This window comes from Brachyistius frenatus, unplaced genomic scaffold (assembly GCF_029030835.1).
Source record: "Brachyistius frenatus isolate BFR_SWC_R1_liver_20210118 unplaced genomic scaffold, ASM2903083v1 Contig_92, whole genome shotgun sequence".
In the NCBI taxonomy this organism is placed as follows: Eukaryota; Metazoa; Chordata; class Actinopteri; family Embiotocidae; genus Brachyistius; species Brachyistius frenatus.
Window position 1 is genome coordinate 183,577 of NW_027210691.1, and position 25,431 is coordinate 209,007.

The following is a 25,431-nucleotide window of genomic DNA, read 5'->3' on the forward strand; positions in this document are numbered from 1 at the left end:
CATGTGAGAGGTTATTGTTTGGAAATTAGTAGGGAAGCGTGTTTTTATTTAATTACTTTACCTGTATTTGGAAAATGATTGACAACCCTGGAGGTTGAGAAAACCTACTTTGTTATGTATTTAATTGGCCAGTGGGAGGAGCTTAGCACAGTTTTACCAAAAGTTCCCTTTAAAAGTACTCAGTTTGCTTTGGTAACGTGACAAAGAGCCTCGTAGCACTTGGGTAAAAACTTTATTAACAAAACAGAAGAAGGCAAAGCACAGCTCAAGCTCACTTTCATAGCACAGCAGCCTACGTTACCCCTCTGTTAATTGCTAAAAGTGCCACAAGAATAATAACATCCTCATCATTACAGTTACATATTAAAATAACACAGCCACTCGGATATACTGCATAATATATATATTTACTCTACAGACCTTTGCGACATAAACAGCATCTACAGGAGGGCAGCCTCAGTCATGCTCATTCTCTTGTACCGTAGCGCCTCCTAGTGCCTCCTCAGCGCAGTTACAGTAGTAGTACAATCAGAAACACAGCAGGTGGTGGTGGTGGTGGTGGGGAGGGGGGTGTGAAAGCCTCAGGACAAAACAGCCACTTTGTACCGTTCACAATCTCCAACAGCAATCTGTAACACTTACAAACAATATGCACCGTAACAGTTTGGAAATCAGGCTGAGGGAGGGAGAAGTGGAAGATAACAAGGCAATGGGCTCATTGTCATTATTTATAAAGGGGAATACCACCTATTTTAGGAGTTCTTATTCAATCTTAATCCAAAGAAAGGTCAGTTGATTCCTTGAAAACATGCATCACCCGTTCTGACTTTGAAATATCAAACCTTAATAAAGTTACATTCTGATGTATTATATCCCTGCACGAGTTGTTTACAAGTTTAAAGGCTTAAATCTCCAACGTTAAAGAAAGACCAGTGATTGTTCACAAGAATTGACTGCCCTCCCTTGTGTAAAATAAAATGTCTTAAATTCTTAAAGGGCAATGTTTTAACCTTGTTTTTCCAAATTATGTATACTCTTTATCGCAGCTCATTATTTTGCAAACCGAGCTGCTCTTCTAACAACATTTAGGGGTATTTGTTGTCTTTTTTTAATTTTTTTTTTTTACAATAATTCATTGGTTTCCATAAATTTCATAATGATACAAAAATCTAATAAAAATCCCTTCGCTGTGTAATCAGTTGAATTTCAGTCCTGCTTTATTTTCTGAGTCGTACATTCCCATTGGGTTGTCATGCGGTTAATAGTCCAGACTTTTTGATTTGTTTTGAAAAGTCTGTACTAAATTCATTCATCCACTCTAAGCAAGATTCAAGAGTCTGCCAAATGTTTGTATACCTTATGAAAATGAATGGAAACCAATATGTGAAAGATACCATAATATTAAAATATGTATCTAGCGTTTTCCCCTAACTGTGTAGCACGCAATTAAAAATGGCCAAAAATACTGTATTATACATGCTTTGTTATTAGGCAGCGAAAATTTGCCAAAAGACTTTTCTTGTTTAAAATAGATGGAATTCCCGTTAAAGAGGGTTAAATAAATACAGTTTAGGCACAGTTAGTACTAATACTAAAATCACAGGATTATTGTGGTCACCAGCAGCAGCATCCAGCTCGGATGGAGTTGCAGTAGTGGATTTTTTTGTTGAGGGAAAAGTTAAGTTTCACCTCCTGCATTGTAATTCTCTCTACATTCTATTACAAACAGCGGGACACTTTCATTTATTACACAGATACTCATCATCTTATCCGGTGTGACATCTGTGGGTTGATCACGTTTTTTTTTACTTTTTTATTTTTTTATTATTATTATTATTATTATTTTTTATTATTATTTCCAGTAGGCACAGAGGAGATACTGCCCCCTGGTGGCAGGAGGATAAAACGGCAAAGAGGTGACAGAGGGTCAGATATGATGCTGGTCTCGGGCCTGTGAGGGATCAGAGATGTGGATGGAGACAGTGTTGCCTAGGCAACCACCCACTGCAGGATGCTGGTGTCTTTCCCGCCGGTTGAGATCAGGTGACTGTTATCGTGCAGGAAGGCAACGTTGGTCACGTGGCTGCTGTGGCCACCGTACTCGTGACTTGGAGCCTGTGAATTGGAGCAAAGCGGAGGCAGGACGAGTCATTGCAGAGTAATGAATCGGAATCACAAGTTGACAAGCTGCTGTACTCAGTATGTGGAGAGTCGTTTGGGAAAAATGTTTAAACTTTATAATTATTAGTATTAATTAATGAGTAAAAATAACACGGAAGTACGTTTTCCATCGGCCTGTGTCCTCTTAAAATATAACTTTATCTGCAACCAGAATCACATAAATATCTCAGATTCATTTAAGGAAAAGAAACTGAATTTATTTGTTTCCCTTCTTAACACAAACGATTAAATATTTTTTGGAAGATTTCTTTTTTTTTCTTTTTTATCACCGTTTCAAACATGTTGTAACTATTTGTAACTTCTGTGGTAATGGAAACCAGTTTGTCTGAATGGACAATTAAGTTTACAGCTCCAGTTTAAATGGCTTTGGCTGAAAACTTGTAAAAAACAAAAAGATGTCTAGCAGCCTAAACGTGTTTGCGAGCACTAAATAAACACCTGGTAGAAATTGTGCACATTATAGGTCTGGTAATGAGCCGACACTAAAAGTTGTGTGTTTTTTAGGTGTTTTGTTATTTCTGCTGAGCTTTCACAGTGTTCATTAACAGCTAATCACGACGTGGGCGAGAGACGAGCGTCATGGCTGCTCAGCTCTCGAGGTGTTAAAAGGTCAGCGAGTAGATGAAGCAGATCAAATTTCAATAACGGTTGAGGGATGAAGTTTTGGCTTGCGTCAAGTTATAAATATGTCAATAAAAAAAATTAAAAAAGCAATGTGTGCATACAAACATGCAGACAACGGTCCTGATGTGCTGTGTGTAACTGAGAGGATGTGACTGACCCTTGGTTGGGAACAGGGGAAAGAGAACAAGTGCACTTTGCCAAAGTCATCAGCAGAGGCCAGCAGGGATCCATCATGTGACCTGCACACAGCGTTGATGTCGGTCCCATCTGCTCCATCTGGCCAAATTCCTGAAAGAGATGAATAAAGAGTGAGGAAGACAGCTGGGAGTTAGCAGAAGACAGCCAGACGTCGACGTTTACTTCACGTTCTGTTTCGGGCTGCAGAAAAATACAGGATACTGTGCAGTGGTTTGATCAGAGGTCAGTCTGGGCATTTCTCCACCAACAAAAGTTAAAAATTTTAAAAAGACAAAACTGTCTTATGAAACAGCTGTGGATGGACGACCTGTGTCAGGTTGGAAAACATTACATAATGCGTTTTCTGCTTTTTGCTCTCGCTTGTGCTGAGCAATCAGCCAACTCAACCCAACATGCACAGAATAGAAATCTATGTAAATGTGGACAGATTCAAATGTGATGAGTACATTTTGTCGACCTACCGAAGGTGTTGAAGCCCAGAGTGCAGGTGAACGTGGCCCACTGCAGGTTGCGCAACATGTCCATGTTAGTCACATGTTTACCATTAGATGCCTCCCCTAAAAAAGAAACACAAAAATGTAATTCTTACACTAAGAATCAAATTAAAAAGGACAATTATCCGTAAACAGAGAAGAAGCATGACTTACAGAAGAGGATCTCATAGTCTCCTGAGTTGGTGACAAGGTGTTGGCTGTCTGTGGACCAGTCCAGATGGGTAACGAAGCTGGAGTGGCCCTGGAGAAGAGCGAAGAGTGGATTTTACACACTACACTACACAAGGTCCGATTTACTGGTTATTGATCTTATTTCAGAGGGAATATGTTGTTCAGTACTTCAAGTAAAAATTTAAAAAAAAATGAAGTACTGAGTTTAACAATATACAATAACAACACAGAAAATCACTTCATGCATCAGCAGTGTTTCTTCAAGTGGCGAAAAAAAAACCTGTTGCAGCTGCTTTAAATTTATTGTTATTCTTTATCTATTCTTTGTTTTTTAAAGCTCCACAACAACTGAGATATGTTGTAAAAGGCGGTGATTATTTTAGGAACGGGATCCTACAATCATGTACATCTTGTGATGTATATCATGTGAAGATATACTCACAGTGCATTTCCCCACGCGGCTGTACTTTCGTCCGTTCTCCGTCACAGCGTAGATGTAAACAAAGTTGTCATGAGAAGCAACCGCCAGGAAGTTTCCATCTACAGGCACAACGAGCTCAAGGTTAAAAGTGCTGTGAGCAGAGAACTGGTTAAAAGAGTCCTGAAGCAGGACGGTCTGTCTGTTTTTTATGGGTCTGGATCAACGACATGAACATGTGATTTATTATTTTTTTTACCTGGAGAGTACTTGACGTTAGAAATGATCTCATTGCCGTCTGTGTGCATAGAAACAAGATCCCGAGTGTCAGTGTCCAGCACCAACCATCTGCAACACACACCGGCCAGAAAATAAGGAAAATGCCCATCGCAAGTTCACAAAACCCGAGGTGACGTCTTCAAATAGCTTGTGTTGTCCAACCAAAGGTCCATTCATACCCCAAAGATACATCAGTCTCACAAGGAGTCCTAGTAGCTCAGGGCTAATTGATTTGTTGTCATCCTGTATAATAGTTTATCTGCCTGTTGTGAATGTTGTTGTTCAGTTTCTAAATCGTAACCACAGGGACAAAATGTGCGAGAAAGCTGAGAGACCAACCGTCCGGTCATGGTCCCCACAGCCAGGACACCCCCGCTGGGATGGAAACCTGCAGACCTTCCTGGATCCTGAAGCACAGGAACGAGCAGAAAGAGAAAACCAGTGGTAATATTTAGTTTACATTTGTATATATTAATTATGACTGAATAAAAAAATGGGTAAATTGTAGTTCTGTGAGACTCGTCATGTTTTTCTCACCTCGATGGTCTTGCTCCAGAGGGGCTGATGGGAGTTGGTGTCCCAGAGGTGAACCTGTCTGTCCTGTGAGCAGGTAACAAACTGCTCCATGGAGGGATGGACGTCCAGACCCCACAGCTCATCCGTGTGACCCTGGAACACATCGCAGGTCATGAACATAATTATCTACACTAAAACAGATCTTCTTAGGAAGTGGATTTTGAGTGCGTAACAACCTGCACGATGGGAGTTAATGTGTTGGGGAAGGAGGCTCTGATGATGGCGTTCTTGGTGGTTCCGACGAAGAGTTCTCCTGGTTTACCTTCAGCCAGAGCTCGCACGGGGCCGAACGCATCGCCCACCTGAACACACGCACAGCAGGGGGTCAGAGAAAGCTCGAGGTTAAAGGTAAAAGGACATGTTTACACCTACAAAACCTGAAAGTGACGATCATTGCATGATGCTGCGCATTAAACTATACTCCATAAACATATTCAAGGGTTAATGTTGCACATGACAGTTCAGCGCGTTCACCTCCATCTCGGCCTGTTTTCTGTAGTCGTGGTCCCACAGCGCCACCTTGCGGTCCTTCCCTCCTCCAGACACCATGGTGCCATCCTTCAGGACACAGAGAGAGAAAATGCCGCCTTCGTGGGCCCCCGACACCACCTGGCTGATGCGGTGACCACCTGTCAGATCGCCAGCGGAGGACACAAACATCTTTGATGGGTACGTCTCATTAGTGAAGCATAATTAGAAAATTGGTTTTATCACCCCACGTTCCTTTATTTAGTCTTTCGGTGTTCGAAGATGAAATCTTCGCGAACAAACATTTGGAAAGAGACTCATTCATCTAGATTCTAACCTTTGGCCCAGATGTAGATGTTTCCACTGGAGTCTCCGGTGATGGCGTCTCCGTTCTCAGCAAAAGCCACACACAACACATACTTTGGTTTCTCGTGTTTCTACAGAGAAAGAGAGTAACGGAGAATTACTGCCAGGCTGTTGGACTAGGCTGCTGCATCTAATCAAATAAGAAGTGTGTTCTTCACCACAGTTGGAGGTTAGTGTGTTTACAACAGTACCTCAAACAGGCCCTGTCTCTTTGTGAGAGTGTTGCCCTCCATGGTCCAGAAGTTGATGTGAGATTTTCCACAGGTGACAATCAGGTTGGTGTCCATGGGATGAAACACGGCAGCCAGCACAGACTCGTTGGAGCACTGCGGAGACGGGAAGCATGAAGCCAACGTTTGTTTCTATATCAAATTCAATTAGTTCTCTAACGGGAACATTTGCCTTTCCAGCCCTTTTATTCCCGCTCGTAATCCGCCCAGTTTGTTAGATGAGGTTTGTAACGAGGAGATAGTACCAGTAATGAAACAGCTGTAGAAATGAGAGGTTACCTTTACATCAGCCAGCTGCTTCTCCTTCTGCCAGTTCCAGACTGACAAGATGTGATCGTTGGCATCGTCCACAGCACAGAGGAAGCTGCCGCCGTTCTGGGGAAAAAAACAAAAACGAAACCCAGAGGTTAGATTTACATAAAGCTAAAACATAGTCAGACATGTTTCCACAACTAGTTCTCTTTTGTAAGTCATTACCTGACTGAACTCAGCACGGTGCCACGTGGTCGATTACCACTAGAGAAACGAGAGGCTGCTTACCGACTTGGAGAAAGCCACGCAGGTGACCGCCCGGTCGAACACTCCCATCCCGATCACGTGCAGCGTGTTGAGGCTCACGGAGTCCCAGACACGGACGTGAGGAGCCAGCAGCTGAACGGACGAAATCAGACATCGTTTTTTGACACAACTAATTTGATTTGTAGAAACGCAAAACAAGTATTCCTTTTACATTTTTCTTCTAGTTTTTGCTCCATTTAAAAGATGATTAAACTCCTAACTCTTCATGCAAACAATTTTATATCGTATAAAGCTATGCTGAAAAAAATTAAACAAAATAAATCGCTATTGAACTAAGATGCTTTCCAGCAAGATATGTCAATATTTAGCTACAAGAAAAACAAACTGTAGGAGGATGCAAGTGTGATTTACACAGTACCTTTCCATCTTTAGAGTTCCCAGCCACTTGCCCTGTTGCTATGGTAACCATGTCAGGATGCACACTCAGGCTAAGTAGAGAGGATGAAAATCATTACTTGATTTTAATGTGTTTCAGTGCTTCTGGCTTTTTCTGAAAAGAAGTTGTAGTGTCACAGAGTGTTTCCCCGGGAATTCAAACAACTCATTCAGATTCAGACAGAATGACAGTAAACACATTAGTTTATAAAATGTAAAAACGGGGAAATTCTCAGGATCTGATATTATTATTTTTTTCAGCTGTTTTCATGGCAAGTGCTGTTTTTTTTTTTCTGGTCTCAGATTTTCATAAAGTCTTTCTGGACTCTTTAGAAAGACGTTTCTGACGCTTTGCACCATAAAATGATGGCCATCTTAAACACAGACTGTTATATACATTTTGTGGGAAAACTTAAATACAATACATATCATATCGTCTATATCACAACAATTTTGTGTGCTAAAATAGGAGCAACGTTAAAAACTACAGTAGTTAACACAGGACCTCTTTCATAGCAGCAAAGGAGGCCTCGATATCCGGCGTGGGAGAGCCGAGCTCGATTGTTTCCCCTGTAGAGACGAGTAGCTTTCCCAGCATGCCCCTGAGAGGTTTAGTGTTTACATCCATGTGGCTCCATGCACAGAGCTCATGTAGGATGTCGACTAGTACTCATTAAGTAAACCACAAATTTCATGAATGATAAACAGAGAAGCTGTGAATGACGTGTTCGAGACAGAATCTGAGCCGCTGTAAACATTCGTCTCTCTTTTGTCTCCGTGTAGAAGCGTTGTGCAAGAAGTCATCTCAGTAGATGGACACAGAAGAACCGCATGAACTATTTGTATGTCAAGAACAAAAGATCGAGAGTCAGACCTCTGCTTAAACTAATCTCTCTTAGTCTTACACACTGTATGTTCAAAGTGTTTACAAGGAGAGTAAATGGCAGGAAACTGCATAGCCTGGCTAAATATCAAATACCACTTGGAGGACAGCTCTTATCGGCCTGCTGTTTTCTCACCATTTGACATCGTCGTTGTGGCCCAGATAGTGTCTCTGCTGCTGCTCCTCCGTGTTGTACAGCACCACCACCGAGGCATTGAAGTACACGATCTCCCCGGTGGGCAGCAGGTACAGGTTGGAGCGGCAGTCGCGACCGCGGTAGCCGTACCTGGTCCACACTGACGTTAGGGAAGACAGCTGAAGCTGGACAGGACCGGTGAGTAAGAACATTTAATCGTCTTACACATGTTCATGTATGACAGAAAATTCAAGTTAACGTTGCTTAAATCCTTTTGTCTACCTTTGAATTCATCAGTTGGATTTTAGGAAACAACACCAATAATACATTTATTTCTCAATCCAGACTCATCAGAGAAACAGTTGGTTTCAGGTTTACGTCTTAGTTTCCTTCTGGGTTTGTGTGAAGGATACACCCACTGCAGTTTGAGCTTGTGGTCTGGCAGCGCCACCTTCTGGTCAAGGCTGTAGCTCTCCCGCTGCTGGTCGGGGATGTGCATGGTGACAGGACGACCTCGGAGGAACATCCTCACGTAGCCGTCCTCTGAAAGGAAGAGGGAGAGGACACGTCTCTGCGTTATGAGGTGTGCGATATGTCCATCTCCTTGATTGGATTTTCACTAAATCTTTTTAAAATACAAACATAGCCAGTGATTTTGTTTGTTCTTTAATTTTTTTCCTCCTGCAACAACAGATCTTCTCTTTTCCACAAAAAATATAATCTTCAGAAATCTGCACTTGTCTTAATAACATATCTTCAGAAAATATAACGGGTTCCTTCGTAATTCAAATGGAACTTCATTATTTTAAATGAGAAAGCTTATTGGTTCAAAATGACATTAATAATTAAATCTTGAAGAGCACTTCAGGCGCTGCTGAGGGCTAATTGAGTTTCATACTTTTGAGGCTGCTCATCTTCTTCACAGCAAATTAAAGTTTAAGAAGAGGTGGAGGGTAAAACATAATATGTAATGCATCCATTAGACAAACAGAGAAGCAACGTGTCGGAGAAGAAATGAGTTTTACCTGCATTGAAGGTGCATTCTTTGGATTTGCTGAAACGGAGGAAAGAAACAGTGATGAAACGTCTCCTGTGAAGATCGTTGTGCAGCATATTGAGGGTGTAACTTCCCTCTATAATGGAAAACTAGATAATGGAAGGTGCTTCGCCCCAATTAAACAATATACACAGTAAATATAATACAAGTATTTTCCAAAGCTCCTGAGACATTGTTCCATTTCATTCTTTCTGTCTAAATCTTTTATTCTTTTCTCTACAGATGGAAAACTTCAGCAATCAGTTTAAATGTTTATGGAAACACAGGATCAGGATCAGATAATTAAAGACGTGGAAAATTACTTTTATCCTCCTGAAGATGACATAATGTGCTCTGGAGGAAGGATTAAGGTCCCCAGCCATGGGGTTAATGCGTTCATGAGTTATGAGTTAATGCTCATATTAGCTGAACAATGCTGAGGCCTCCAGCATTTTAGCAAACTTCAAAGTCTTTTCTTAACAATACAGTTTTAATGCCGTTATTATTTCTGTTGATATCATGCTGACATTGTGTGTAAATATAATTCCACCTGACAAAAACTAACAAAAGGAGCCCACAACAAAGTTAATGCCGGCCTTGGCATATGTCTTTGTTATTGGCCAATATCCAAAAGTGAACACAAAGTTCAGATTTTCTTTGATGAACAGAGAAAATAAATAAAGGTTTTAGCTGTTTAATGTGGCTGCGTACACAGGTACTGTATTTCAACACAACAAGTGCCTCTGATCAAATCAGCAAACATAAAGTAAACAGAGAAATCCTGTCGTATCCAGTGGTGACACCATCAGTAAACCAGCTCAGACAGGGAGAGTTACAAGTCCTCTTAAGAAAATGTTGGACAACGAAATCTAAAATGACAACCAGCGAGTCGGCCACTTTGCCAAAACCATTAATAAACCTGTCAATCAACAACTGCAGCTGGCTCATCACTTCACAGCAGCTGAGCAAGAGCAAAAAGCTGTTCCTGAATCAGCTGTCTGTCAACCAATCAGAACTGCCCGCTGAGCATTTCAGTGCATGCTGACGACCCGACCCAACCTGTCAGGGTAGCGTCCACCCATCACTCTAGGTTTGAAGGGTCAGCGGTGGTTTTGATGGTAGAGCGGGTCGCCCACTGACCATGAGGTTTGGTCATTGGTCCTCCCGTCCACGGTGTGTGTGTGTGTGTGTGTGTGTGTGTGTGTGTGTGTGTGTGTGTGTGTGTGTGTGTGTGTGTGTGTGTGTGTGTGTGTGTGTGTGGGGATGGAAGAAAACTGTAAGGCAGACTGTATATGTACTGTATATATCTACATCATTTAAAGAGCTGCCTCAGCTGACAGGTTGATATCACCATGGCAACAGCAAGGTTTGATAAAGAGAAAGATGAAGAGAAAGAAAGGATTTAGTACTTCTTGTTCTGCAGCAGGGCGCACACACACACACACACACACACACACACACACACACACACACACACACACACACACACACACACACACACACACACACACACACACACACACACACACACTTCTCTGCATTCAGGTTTATTTCCAAAACTACACCGAGTAAGTCGGAGTAAGACAAAGATGTTGGCTGTGAGAAAACCTGCAACTTTTGTTTGAGAATGAGAAAAACGCCACGGGGCTCCTTTAAGCTCCAGGATGAACTTTGTGTATCCACCTGCGTTGACATTTGTTTAACGGGGAGGCGACTGGAAAAAAAGCCTCCGAGACGTCTCAGTGTCTCTGAGCTAATGAGGTCACGTCAAGTGAAATGTGTTCACTCGTTTCAGGTTCGTCAAAATGTGTTTTTGAGATCAAACTGGGACATGTGTAACGAGAACAAAATTAAATCAAGAGTTTCCATGAAGCATTGAAAGGAGATTAAAAGAGATTTCAGAGTAAACACATGACTGATCTGAGGACCTGAGCGGTGTCTGTTGGGTCTCTGGGCAGCTGGAGGCGAGCAGATAGGGTGTCGGCTCTTTAAAACGACCACATAAAGGCCCGTTTGTCTCTTGAACTGTGTGTGTGTGTGTGTGTGTGTGTGTGTGTGTGTGTGTGTGTGTGTGTGTGTGTGTGTGTGTGTGTGTGTGCGTGCGTGCGTGCGTGCGTGCGTGCGTGCGTGTCTGCCGGCAAGATGGGGTGTGGCCTGGTTCTAGCCAGTGAGAGAGCGAGACTGAGCCAGAGCCAGTAATTAGTGCAGGGCATGCTGGGTAAACTGGCAGCTGCACAGGGCAAATAACTCTGCATCTAAAACCCATGCGGCGGCCGTCCTAGTCACCGGGTTTCCAGAGAGAGGGCATGAACAAACAGAACACTCATTAACGTGCGGGCCGAGTGTATTGCTGGCATTTTCTGCCTGCCTGCACTCTGAAAACACAATGACTTGTTGTAAGAGGGAGAGGGAACTAATGAGCAGAGAAATCCTGCATCATGTCAGACTTGGTGAGAGGTGCCATCAAGTTTGTACTCTTTGTAAAGAGCTCACTTAAATCTTCCTCGAACTTCAAGCTCCTCCAGAAGATTCTTTAAACCGTGACAACGGGCTTTCTCAACAATGTCAACAAAAGCCTTTTCTGCATGGATGTGTCACGGTTCTTTAAACTGACAGCAGAATAGCCGTTTTGCAGCAGTGTTAATATGTTCCCGCTGCTCCATGTTGAGCTGTGGAAGAGACCACAGTCATACAGGAGAAGAGAAAATGGATTTTGAGGTCCACTTAATGGGTCCACACTCCCTGAACTGTGGGAGCACTCAAGTGTGCATCCACTTCCTGATCCATTACGGCTTCAAGCACCGCAGCTGCAAAATTACCGAACACGAACACGTCTGTCTTTCCTCGTTACATTTTCACTCAACTCGTGCAAAACAATACGGTAATACCGAAACAAACTGCATTAATCGAATTGCTTGTGAGAATATTGCGGCACCAGACACTGAAGACAAAACCCAGACGGAGGCGAAGGAGGAGGAGAAAGACTTTGACTGAAGGATTCTTATTTATTATTGTCGTTAAACTTTACAAAGGTAATGTTGGGGCCACAATTATAAATATATGAGGTGGTTTTAAATGTTCTATTTAGAAGATTAACCAACTAGATTTCATAAATACAAAATGAAAGAGGAGAACAGAGTGAAGATGATAGAAATCTTTTCCATATTGCTTATGCAAGTATATTTACACCTGCAAGGCAACTTTGTACAAAACGCCAATATTTCGAGGGTTATTACCCAAGATTCAATTTAAATTGGCTTAATGTCGGATGAAAGGAAAGTCACAGTGATGTTAAACTGATTTGCAGTGCAAAATGCGCGTCTGCCATCAGATACACTGTCAGTGTGTTTGTTGCATGTGAAGCAGAATCAATGTTATCGGCTGAGCAGAATCTGTAAATGGAACATCTCTCCCTCTGTGACCTCAGCGTCCTGTCTGTGGTCATAAGGCTGCATTGGGTTGTAACAAGGAAATTGTGTCGTTAGCATTTTGCCTGGACTCTCGATTAGGGGCTCTTAAGCTGCACGAGGAATTTACCTTAAAATCAAAGTTAGTTTAGGTATACAAGTGCACCGGCTCAAGGAAATAAAACTAGACTATCGGTGAAGGGAAGCTGTTTTGTTTTTTTTAAAAACCTAACCGTGTGTTATATTCTCAGTATTTGTGAGCTTCAGGCTGTCCAATAAAACAGCAGCTCTCCTGTCTGCTGCCAGAAACAGTCAGGTTTAACAGAATAATCAGTGAAGTGACAGATATGCTGAGCGCAGTGTGACTGGTCCTCTGTCACTTCACATTCACTCATCCCATCTGTGTGTGTGTGTGTGTGTGTGTGTGTGTGTGTGTGTGTGTGTGTGTGTGTGTGTGTGTGTGTTTAATAACCAGACAGAAATGCGACATGTCTGTTTCTTTTCACTGGTGACACTTAAAAAGACATAAATTCATTCATCAGCATGATGCAATGATTTCAGGAAAACCAAAGGCACCTTTAGTAATGTTTCCATAACAGTTGCATCCTGTTTTGAGCAGATGAGCAATATTAATGTGATTCATCTCCTGTGATCTAAATTTAAAGCAAGTTTCACAGTTTCCTTTGTTTAACTACAAAGTTATTAGACTTTCTTTCCCAAGTTGCATAATCTATTACGTTGGTGTTTTCGTGCCATTTCATCTGTGGTTCAGGAACACAGCTGGCTCTCATTTCTGTTTAATTCATGTTTGTATGCGGCTGCCCCCCTTCCCCTCCCCCCCACCCCACCCCACCCCGCCCCACAGCCACCCACATCCCTGAAGACAGGATCCGACTGCACGACACGGTTTGCGTGACAACGGTTTCATAAAACAACACAACTTCCCCCTGCGGTCGTGAGGCCAGACCTAAACAACTGACTATTAAATTATTCTGATCTGAACATAATGAAAAACAGGACATTATGAACACATTTGATCAAACAAACCAAACTGCATTTCATCAGCAAATCAATAATCTATTCCAGTGATAGTCAAACAGCAACTGAGGTCCTGAGCTGGGTGTGACACCAAAAGTTCTCTTTACTAAAATTCATCCCACTGACTTCAAAACCTGCTCGTGAACCTTGAAAACTGCAGTCACCATCTTCTTATCCGAAGACTAAAGCTACACACTTTCCTTTCCAAGATACAAAACATTTCATTTTTGTGCTATGAATCATAAAAAACGCAAAATTGGTATCTTCCAAAAGCTTCACCAACAAATCCTCTCTGCTTCTCTGTTAATCATTGACTGTCTGTTGTAAAGCAGCTGTTTACCTGGAAGATTTCTTCATGTCTGCAAGGTTTCCGAGTAAGATCAACAGTGGTGAGCAGTCAGAGCGGTTCCTGTCCTGTTCAACAGTCAGAGCAACACACCGGCTTCCTCCTTCACTCTGCAAACTTTTAGCTCAGCCTGAAAGGGCCTGTCATCCAATCAGAAGGCATTTCCTGACCGTGCAGTCACGCCCCCTCTGCAAACACCTCCCTTTTACCAAGAGCTGTTGGAAATTTGATCCATCAGCAGAAAGATAAGAGAGAGCAACCGTTGAAAGGGAAGGAGAGAGGAAAGAAGGAAGGAGAGAGGAAGGAAGGAAGGAAGGAGAGAGGAAGGAAGGAAGGAGAGAGAAAAGAAGGAAGGAGAGAGGAGGGAGAGAAGGAGAGAGGAAGTAAGGAAGGAGAGAGGAAGGAAGTAAGGAGAGGAAGAGAAACTAAAGAAAAAGAAGGTAAAAAAATAATAATAAGAGAAAAACTTTAGATAAGAAAAGTGGAGAAAGTGAAGACAGAGAGAAAGAACTTTTTTTTTTAACTGACAGAAAAAACAAGATAGAAAAATGAATGAAAGAGAATTATAACATGCAATTAAAGATGTACGTAGATCCTGAGGAAAACAAGAACAATGGAGTTTGTGTTTGTCGCCGTGATAACTAACAATAAACTTCCTGCGTGTTTGTTTACGGCTGACAGGAGACCCACGTGTTGCGTTGACTCGGCCGGGACACGTGAAGACTTCATAACTGCAGCGTTGCGATGAGCAACGGCTCGTCAGCTGCGGAGGATAATTCACGGTGGCATCTGGAATTCAGGGAAGCGCCGACCTCGGCAGTTCAACGGCGACACGTGATGATGAGACACATCAGACAACACTTATAACGATGAACTCTCTCTTCTCTCAAACACAGTCTGAATCACTGCATCACATCTGTGTTTACTGCAGGTGGACAGTATAAATATTTTCCACCCATTTTGATCTGATTGCTGAAATCGAACTTAGTTATCATCTGATTCCAGGTCAAATCAATTCCCAGTTTTCCACTGTCGATTATTTATTTTTTTATCTTAGTGCCCATGTGTCTGAGGCTTCATCTATCCATTTACTACATCTTCTCATCAGGATCGTGAAGTGTGTGTGTGTGTGTGTGTGTGTGTGTGTGTGTGTGTGTGTGTGTGTGTGTGTGTGTGTGTGTGTGTGTGTGTGTGTGTGTGTGTGTGTGTGTGTGTGTGTGTGTGTGTGGAGGGGGGGGCAGCCTATCCCAGCATGCATTGGGAGAGAGAGAGAGACAGGTCACAACCTGGATGGGTTCCCAGTGTATTAAATATACTGTCTAAAATAACTCTGACTCCCAGACTGACCGACGGCGGTTGAACTATCCGACGGCCGTTCAGAAGAAGCCGGTTACCTTTTGCCACCGGAGGAGCTGCTGGAGGAGGTGGTTCGACTCCGACTCTCGGCGCCCATCTCTCTCCTCACCGAGGTGAGGCGCTCCGTGGACATGCTCTTTCTGAGGAAGCGAGAGCAGAGCAAAGACAGCTGCGTCCAGCATATCCCCCCCCCCCCCAAGTTAAATTCCCTCATTGAAATAAAATAATGTAAAATGTAGTTATCGAATACAAAAACCTTGGGTGACGTTGCATATCCCCTAAATCAATCATTAGATGTCAGCTCTGTGTGTTTTGCAGTGTGAAAAGAAAAGTAAATAACACATTACTGCAAAAACTAAATAAATCTCTCATTTTGTCATGTTGCTTTCTGTAAATGTCTCCAGAGGGTCTTTGTTCTTTCACCCTGTCATCAAAAATGCTGTTTTGTCACCGTCATAATTACTAGTTTAACCCTTTTAACTTTTTATCTCCCCACTGAGATAAAGCGTAAATGCAGGAGTATAAAAATACATACATACACACAACTGTTTATAGAAATTAAAAGTTTTACTTTCCTCAACATACCTTTTGATGGACAGCAGCACCTCTTTCTTTGGAGATGAAGGGGAGGAAAGGAGGCGTTTCTGCTGAATGTAACCGTTACTCAGAGGTCTGGAGGGAAGAGCCTGCAGGAGCTGACGTACTGAAAGGTAAGAAACAGCCATCGGCCTCGTCAGAAGAGAAATAAGAGGACGTTAACAACTTCACCAACAGTTTTGTGCATCAATCAGTGTCAACAACGAGTTAGAGAAAGCAGTGAAGACGGAGGGAAAGCAGAGATTCCTATATTTGTCATTAGATGTGATTTGTGAGTGCTTTTCTAACCCTTGGTAGGTGGAGCTGAGGCGGTGGTGGCCAGAGGTCTCCTTCCAGCCCGGGCAGCTCCTGGTTGAACCTCCTTGCTCTGCTCCTCACAATACCCGAGTCGGCGCAGGGCGTCGGCCAGAGCCGACTTCAGCAGCTGGATCTCGTCCTCCTGCAGCAGCAGCCTCTGCTCCAGGTGGGACACCCGGTCCTCCATGTCCATGTTGCTGCTGGCCGACACCGTGTCATCTTGAAAGGGGGAGGAGGGAGGAGGGAGGAGGGAGGAGAGAGCGTAGTGAGCATTGAGCAGCAGAGATGGCTACCAGGCTACAAAATGTAGATTCACAACTTTGCTGTAAAGATGAGAGATAAGAGATTTAGAAACTGTGGATCTGCGTCGGACACAGTGTGAGAAAGAGAGAAAGAACCGCTGCCGGAACATATTTGACCATTTGGAGTATTTTTATTTTGACGTGAACACAAACAGCTGCTTTAGGTGTGCGTCATGGATACGTGCTGCTGTTGCTGCTGCGGCTTTGTGAATTAGTGGTTTGGAGTTTCTTGAGAGGGATGAAGCATTAAGTTTTGACTGGTTTTAATAATTTAGACTCTGTTTATGAGTGTGAACCAGAGAGAAGGAGAGAATGGAGAAGGAAGGAAAACCAGAACAAACCACACCAGCAAGAAGACGAGAAGATGGAGAAAAAAAAAGAGGAAGAAACAGAGAGAGGAAGAGTGGCAGACAGAGAAACAAAGCTTTTTGTTTTGTTTTTTATTGCATCTTTGTACATTAAGATTTAAAATGGCAATCTGTAAAGCATTTAATTTAAAATGCACAAACTAAACTTACCTACAGGATCAGTATTGACGTTTTGTCAGATGGATATTTATTGTGTTGCAGATGTTTTTGCAGAAGTTGACAAGCTCGCTAGCACGAGCTCATCCGGTCTTGTAATACCACTTTGTACCACAAGGTGGGACATTGAGTCACTGGAGGGGCCAGTTTGAAGAAGTACGGCATTCAAACTTTTTGTTACGATAAATGAATAAACATTGGTCGACACTCTTAACCAGAATTATCACTGCTTTCCCCTATTGATTAAAGGCATGAAGTTTAATGCTGAATTCACAACGTCTCCGAGGAAGCAACCTTCAGTGTGAACGGTGGTTATGTAGCGATAACTTAAATAATAAATCCTGCTGGGCTGCCACACGTTTTTTCAGTATAAATATTATTCTATTACTTTTACTTTTTGGTTAACACGTGACGCTGCGCGTGAGCTGCTGTGGCCTCAACACCCGCTCAGTCTGCTGCCTTTATTCCTCCCATCTTGAACGCTCTCCAGCGTAACCGTTCAACAATCTCTCATCCACCATGATTACATCACTGGCGGCTGGTCAGATTACCAAAGGAAACGGCCCAGTGCAGATTATTCATCTTTTCCCCACATTAACAGATTACAACATGATAAAGTCAAAAGCAAGTTTCCGGTCGGACGGAACATCTCGACTCTTCGTGCGTCCTGATTTCTGAACTCTGTCATGATTCCCGTGTTGCAAAGTTTTCCAATCATGAAAAGGAAGTACACGCTGACTACTTGCTATTATTCATAAAAAAATATATCTATAACATGATCGATTTTTGATATCACATTTGAAAGTACGAAATCTTAAAAAAAAAGAAGCTAAAGTTTCATTAAGCACATCAGTATCAGCCTTCAAACAGCTGTTTGTCCAAGTTAAAGTATTTTGTGATTTTCTGAGTAACTACATCATCCGGTCAAAACAAGCAAAGCTACAAATTATTACAAATTCACCAAACTCAGTCCAATAACGTGAAGGGAAAGCAGGAACTTCCTTCCTCGTCCTCGTTCAAGCAAAAGTCACACTTATCACGTGCGCACACCGTTTGAGCTGCAAGAGTTTAAAGTATCACCTTTAAACTGGCAGTAAAAGAGCAACCACACTTCATGAAAAGGTTTTTACAGGTCAAACTGCTTCAGCGTCAGAGAAGTCAGTGCTCCCAGCATGCATCACTTCAGCACTGTAAGCTGAGCCGGGCAGACAGAGAGTACTGTTACTGTTACTCTATCACATCTCCCAGTCAAATGAGACAGGAAGGAGCCACGGGGAAATCCAGCTTCAGATTTACATACGGACATCCAGCTCGGGGGACATTTGCATGGCAGAGCAGCATATGTCGGATCGTCGGGCCTTCGTCACTATTTCTCTTCCTTTTTTCTTTTTTTTTTAAATAGCGAGGAAGTTTCTAAAAGCATTTTATTAGTCTTCAATAAATCATAGTCAAGTGAAAATACAACTATCTACTCAGATGATGCAGAGAAACCACCGTAGTTTTATTATCTATCTATTATCTACTGAGGAAAAAATGTCTGCTTTTTAATAATAGAAAATAAAGGAGAAAAAAACCTACAATATGAAATAATTAACCCTCAAACTGAATGAGTGAGTAAAAGAGGGAATGAAACGTAATAAATTAAAAGAGGACAGGACATAATGTAGGTGGGAGGAGATCGTGAGTGAAAGGAACAGAGAAACTAGGAAGTGGGAGTTGACAGAAGAATGATTCATTTTCAACTGCCTACTGTTAAAATCATCTTTATTTAAATTGCTGAGAGAATCAGGTGCATATAACTATTTTCTTAAAGAAACAAGACAAAATAGAAGAAGCTAGAGGGATCAGTTCTAGGATCTTAAGGCTACACGCAGGATATCTTTACCATTTGATGGGTAGAAAATAGTAAAGTTAGTTTGGAGGGAGGCACCATGTCATCTCAACATGTTCCCTAAATCTGATGATTTTATCTTCGGTCCAGCAGCAGTTTAAGTTTAATCTCAGGCTCGTCACAGTTGGATCAACTAGCATCGCTCCGAGCTGCGCTTCGACCTCAATGCTCACACGTTAAACCATCCGCGATTGCAGGATTTTATCGTGTTGCCGTGGAAACGCATTTAACATAAAAGGCACGCTGCGTCTTGGTGAAAGTTAAATTATTGTCGTACTGCGTGCGTGTGGTGCTGCTAACACTGAACTGAGCCTCGTTTCCACCACCAGATCTGCTGATTCTTATTTGAGTAAAGCTTCTAAACTTTTGTCTGCAATGTTTGAACAACTTTGACTTTATCGTCTTTTTACTGGCATTTCGTCTTGCTGTCGCAGGGATAACAGAATTTACACACACTACAACTGAAGATATAAACGATAAATAAAACATGTTGACATTTAGCCCATTTCTGTTTGTAACATGCCAACATCATCCTGAACATGAACGGTGGAGGAGAGACAGAACAAACAAAGATGGAGAGACCAGCCGGGCTGACCTTCATCTCCTCTACTGTCAGGACACCTGTTCAAAACTGCTGCAGCGCCGGCTGCTTTTCAATTTGCCCTTGAATTATCACACACACACACACACACACACACACACACACACACACACACACACACACACACACACACACACACACACACACACACACACACACACACACACACACACACACACACACACACTAACAGTAGTTACACCACAGTGGTTTTCCATTACTCTCTTTATAAACTCGAGGACACGTCTATTTGATATTCTGCAGGCGACACACACACACGCACACACACACACACACACACACGCACACACACACACACACACACACACACACACACACACACACAGAGACACTTCAGGGCACTAGCTAACTTCCCTCCATCCCAGCACAGACAGACGTTACTGTAAACCAGCTGACGTGAGGCTGATACAGACACATGGCTGCCGTCAGCAAGCAGAACAACAAGCAGAGATGATGAAGAGAGGTGGACGAAAGAAAAAGGGATGGATGGAGAGCTGGAAGAAACAAAAGGAGAGCTGGAGGGAAGACAGACAGGACGATATGCATGATGAAATGAAGGGGGTTGTGTGTGTGTGTGTGTGTGTGTGTGTGTGTGTGTGTGTGTGTGTGTGTGTGTGTGTGTGTGTGTGTGTGTGTGTGTGTGTGTGTGTGTGTGTGTGTGTGTGTGTGTGTGTGTGTGTGTGTGTGTGTGTGTGTGTGTGTGTGTGTGCGTGATGCTGCCAGAGATGGCATGAGATGGACAATGGGAGGTCGGCGCAGGGCAAAGAGAAAATTGCAAGCTGCTGAAATATTCATGCTGCGGAGAAGTGATGATGAAGGTGGAGCTCGTCTTGCCTACCTGCCATTGTACCACGCTGAGTGCCTGGTCACTCCTCCTGTCAATCAACCAGTCAGTCGGTCGGTCGGTCAGTCAGTCAGTCAGTCAGTCCACAGAGCAAAACACTCAGTCAGCCAGCTTGACCACTTGCTCTCCCTCTTCCCCCCTAGAGGCTTTCTGCACTGTGACTCCCCCCCTCCCCGTCTGTGGCTGGTGCTCGATCACTCTCTCCCTCTCTTTATTTTACACACACACACACACACACACACACACACACACACACACACACACACACACACACACACACACACACACACACACACACACACACACACACACACACACACAAATCCTCCCCCTATCCTCTCTTGCTGAACCACTCCTCCCTCCACTTCCTCCTCTCTCCCCGGACCACTCCCTCTTCGTCCTTCCATCCCCTCCTCTTCCTCTTCCTCCTCCTTCTCCTCCTCCTCCTCCTCCTCCTGTCTCATTAGCTATCAGCAGAGAGAACGGAGCCAGAAGGGGTGGAGCTATAGGGCCACACACACACACACACACACACACACACACACACACACACACACACACACACACACACACACACACACACACACACACACACTGCACCAGCATCAGCATCTGTACAGCCAGGCACCACCAGGAAGAGATGCTGCAGAGCCTCCAGGATCAATGACACACACTCACACATCCACATAAAAAACCCGCAGAAAAGTTACTCAACATACTGCAAACAAATACGTTTCAAAATGTAGACAATAACTTCACGATACATTATCTTCTCATACAGGATAAACATGCTCTCCTCTAAAAATGGAAGACTGATTTTTGCATTTTAAAATGTGTATTAATCCCCCACTGAAAATAGTCCTCGCAAAAAATGTACTTTTTAACTCATGTTTGAGTCAAATTTGTGAAAAACTACAGCGTCCAGTAGTTTTAGGAAATTACTTAACCGTTACTAAATTACTTAACTGTTTAACTTAACGACATCTGTACACCTTTTTAAAGATGTGGAACCAATCATTACATCACTGAGAGCCACAGAAAGACACGCTGACACGTTGGTTTTTCATCTCTCTACATATAAAATAATATGGAGGTATAGCACTAAATTATATTCTAATCTAATCAATATACCACCTCTACTAAAGGGAATAATAAAATGCTGCTATAGAAATAAAGTGGCCAGTTATCACTGTAAATCTCATTGCTAATTTCTAATTCTTTACGTAGGTTGTTGTAAATCTTGAATCTCTCATCTTACGAAGTCCTGTTTAAACAGTTTAACAGAAAAAACAGACTCCTTGGAGAAATAAAGTTTTCATCCGACTGCTTTTTATTTCTTCTTCTCATCAATGCGGAACAAAGTTAGCAAATCCCTGCTGAGCAGCAGCAGTACAATAAGCCTTGATTGACAGGTCCTGTTGCTGCAACACCCCACACACTGCTTCAGACATCAGTCAGCTCAATCTTTAGCTAAAGGAACAGACTGTACTCTGCAGGCTGCACACCATTTAAAAAAATAAAATAAAAAAAATAAAAAATTTACACTGTGAATGTAGTCAGAGTCATAAAATGGGACATTGGGGGAAAAAATGTCCAATCGACAATAATTCCTCTTTGATTTCACCCCAATGAAATTCTAGATGTGAGCAGTGACTGTGAACGTATGAACTTTGTTTTCATACTTTACAGTCCGTCTTTTACATTTTTCTCACATGTCTGAGCTATGGGACAACATTAAAAAGTATACACACGATTTCTTCGTTTGAATGATAAAGGACAGCGATGTAAACTATGTTTTGAAGACAGAACAACAAGAAAAAAGCTTTAACCCAGGTGGGCGGAGTTTACTTGAGGAGGATCATTTAGATAATCCCATGAAGCTTGGCAGCACTGGAAGAGCTCAGCTGAATCATTATATTGCCCTACATGACTCACAACATCTGGCGGCACCAATAAAACTATAAAAACTGTAAATGGGGGGGGGGGGGTATAAACTATATTTGGCTATAGATGTAAGCAGGTGTCAGAGAACAGATCTGATCAAACTGGAGGATCTCTGGTTACAGCGAGAGGACAGATGGCCGGCGAAGAACGACAGCAAAAGAAAGGGAAGGAGAGGAGGTGACGCAACAGAGGAAGTTGAGCGTTACTCTCGACCTGCATCTCACCACCTGCAGCACGATGTTCTCACGTCCGATTCACTCCATTTCCATCTTCTATTTCAGCGGATAAAACAGTGTTTTTTTGTAATCTGGTGTCATAATTCCAGATTAAATTCTGCATTTCAGCACCGATCGTCTCCAGCCGGCCTCCTCATGATTTCAGGAGTGCGCAAAGGATTTTCTGTTGTCGTTCAATTCTTTAAGCAGTTTGATATCTTTTCAATAAATGTCCCCAGGAGAAATCACGACTCAGCATGACTAAAAACACCCTCACTGCTGTGTCCCTGCATGAAAATGGATGCAACATGTTGTTTATTGTATCTTGAAATTCACAAATTAGTACAGTGGCAGATTTCACAGGATAGCGCTTCCTTTTTTTTTTTTTTTAGCATTAGTGTTTAAATCTTCTCTGATTGGTCAGACTGAAGAGTCGACGGTCTTCATGGCACAAAGTTACAACATCAAAACAATGTCAGCAAACACAAACGCGCCTGTTGTCCTGCACTTGGGAGGAAATCACGGACACGTTTGTTCTCTGAACTCTTATCTTCATTTTATATGTTGATAAATTAGCTGAAAGAAAACCTTTAACTCTAAAGTCAACTCTTACTCCATGACGGTAACAAAGACAGCCTCGTATCTGATGAGTTTCAGCCACACACACCTCATTAATCGACTCAACTGTTGTCTCCAAATGTCATTTAAGATATTTAAAAGCCTTCAAGTTCCTTAAAATGAATTATCTGAAAAAAAACCCTAAATAATTGTTTTTATTTTTTTCTATTCTAAGAAGGTCAGAAGCCAAGCAGGCAAATATACACTTGACAAAATATAAAAAGTGCCCACGTTAAGCAGCTGGTCTCTCGCTGCAGGACCAGCTGTCACTCAACAAGCTTTTCCTGTAACCTACACGTGACATGTTTCACTTCATGTTTTGATTTGACCTCCATCTATCTCCTGAGCTCAGCTCCGGTGTCTGTGACCGTGCATTTGTCTTGCAGTTTAACTGAAATCATTACGACCCGCGGGGCTGTCGGAGGCTTCGGACCACAACGTTCACCAAACGCTTCCAAGGGCCCCATCTTACATGTTGGATGCCAAACATCCCGGCTCCGATCAGACTCCTACGACCCCTCGCTGTCTCTCCACCTGCCGCTCAATATGGCTGTCTGAGAAGTTCAGGAGAGCCTGCAGGGACGGTGTTTTCACAGATAACAACAGTTTTAATACAATAAACTGACCTGTTGATGTTATTTGCATCTCTGCATGAATCCTTCCTGACTGCGGTAACACAATGAGAAAAACAGAATCTGCTTTCTTTGCTCCAGCTGGAAAAACTCATCACTTCCGGTCTCATCAATAACAGTCCTCCATTGTCACGACAGATATGATCTGAACCGACAGCAGTAGAAGGGTTATTTGCATTATATTTATTCGGCAGGGTGCCAAACCACCATCAGGAATCATCATTCAAATCAGGAAAATGATCACGTATGAAAATGAAAGCAGCCAATGCTGCTATCATAAGAAGGTTTATATGCTTCACGGTGTTACAGTGAATGCTGTTTTCTTGTAGGTGTGATCTGGGAGGAACACTTGTTTCAGGGATAATGACTCTGTGATACGAAAAGGGAAGACGTCAGCCAAAGCCCAACCACAACAACAAACTCAAAGCCATTTCTACCCAAAAGGGTCGGAAGCAAAAGAAGAAACACATCATGAATAAATAAATATAATCCAACACTGGGAACTGTGCTGTGAGAAACATTAATGGGTAAATGCTGAATAGCCGACACCATTTGTCCGACTCTCTAATGTCCATTAAAAACACATTTGTAAGAAATATGTTCATCTGTGCTTTGAAATATCAAATAAATAAATCAACAAACTAGCAACAGTGTTCATATGATTTTTTTTCTACTTTTCAACAGAAATAGTAAAATAAATAGTGTTAAAAAAATATCCCCCAAAAATGTAATGATCCAGCAGTGCATGGAGATCTGGTGTGATAAGATGAAACGGTACATTTCATTAGATTCATATCTATTTAATATGCACAGCATCAAACATCTGAGGAGGATAAGAAGCTGCTTCCTGTCTCTTCTTTTGCTGATATTTCAAAACAAATGGTTATCGGGGGTCCCAAAAAAAAACCTCAAGTATTTTCTCTCGGAGCTTTTTGACTGATGCGTGATGAGACCTCTGCAGCTGTCTGCACGATGCTCGGCTTCATTTCTTCTGCTGTGTCTGATGAAGTGAAAGGAGAAGCGGCTCACCGTTGTTGCAGTACTGTAGCAGCAGGTTGGTGCTGTCATACAGGCTCCCACACGAAGCTATCCTCTCCGACATCCTTCCCTCTTCTCGGATTCCTTTCTCTCTTTCCAACTCGTCCTCCTCTCAGCCGGCTCTTCTGTCCTCCTTTCACCTCCTCTCGGTCTCTTCTTCACGCCGTCACCCCTCCCTGTCTCCCCCACATTCATGAGCAGAGACCCACACCTTTACCTGCCTGGGCTCAGGCCGCTCCTTCCTCCCTGCCAGCGTCAAGCACACCTGATCTAATCAGCTGCACTTCCTCTTCGTCCTTTCAGAGTAATGTCGGCACGCGACGCCGCTTCGCTCACCTTCAGGTTATTTGTGAGGAGGTACCTGTAAACAATTACCTTTACAAAAACATTTCATTCATAGATATTATCTATAGGCCCATAGGTAAATATTGATTTAAAAAATAAATACCCAAAAGGCACTTTTTAAATTGTAATGATTTCCCTTGGTGTTTTCTCCTTTACGTAAAGCACAAACCAAATGCTACGTCACCTCCAAGTCCAGCCTTCCTGTTCCTGGAGTTGTCCGATTTGAACAAGTCAAATCAAATAACAGTGGGCTCTGTATTAGCTCAGGCCCACACTAAATGAAGCCTCATAGGCTTCATCCCTTCATAACCATTAGAAGTCATCGTAATCATGTATTCCTTTTTTTTTTTAAAGCATGTTCTTCGCTTTCCAGTTAAAAACAACAGCCTTTCCGGTGATGT

General features: G+C 42.6%; 1 protein-coding gene across 1 annotated transcript; it reads right to left on the minus strand.

Annotated features, from left to right (window-relative positions):
- Nucleotides 1-215: 215 nt before the first annotated feature.
- eml2 (EMAP like 2) lies at nt 216-24,955 on the minus strand. The gene is made up of 22 exons (XM_069710510.1): nt 24,677-24,955; nt 16,047-16,274; nt 15,747-15,864; nt 15,200-15,301; nt 9,004-9,032; nt 8,392-8,521; nt 7,979-8,128; nt 6,943-7,012; nt 6,546-6,656; nt 6,285-6,380; nt 5,967-6,101; nt 5,747-5,846; nt 5,416-5,570; nt 5,118-5,243; nt 4,903-5,034; nt 4,705-4,772; nt 4,346-4,434; nt 4,111-4,208; nt 3,651-3,738; nt 3,465-3,560; nt 2,963-3,093; nt 216-2,115 (listed from the first exon to the last, which is right to left on the minus strand). The coding sequence occupies exons 1-22, from the start codon at nt 24,747-24,749 to the stop codon at nt 1,990-1,992; spliced, it is 2,451 nt and encodes an 816-aa protein (XP_069566611.1). The 5' UTR covers nt 24,750-24,955; the 3' UTR covers nt 216-1,989.
- Between the last annotated feature and the right edge of the window lie 476 nt (nt 24,956-25,431).

Coding starts and splice junctions, on each gene's coding strand:
- eml2 (XM_069710510.1), bottom strand. CDS start 24,749: ATGTCGGAGAGGATAGCTTCGTGTGGGAGCCTGTATGACAGCACCAAC. Junction 6,102..6,284: donor AGCAGCTGGCTGATGTAAAG/GTAACCTCTCAT, acceptor CCGTCTCCGCAG/TGCTCCAACGAGTCTGTGCT. Junction 4,209..4,345: donor TAACGTCAAGTACTCTCCAG/GTAAAAAAAATA, acceptor TTGTGCCTGTAG/ATGGAAACTTCCTGGCGGTT.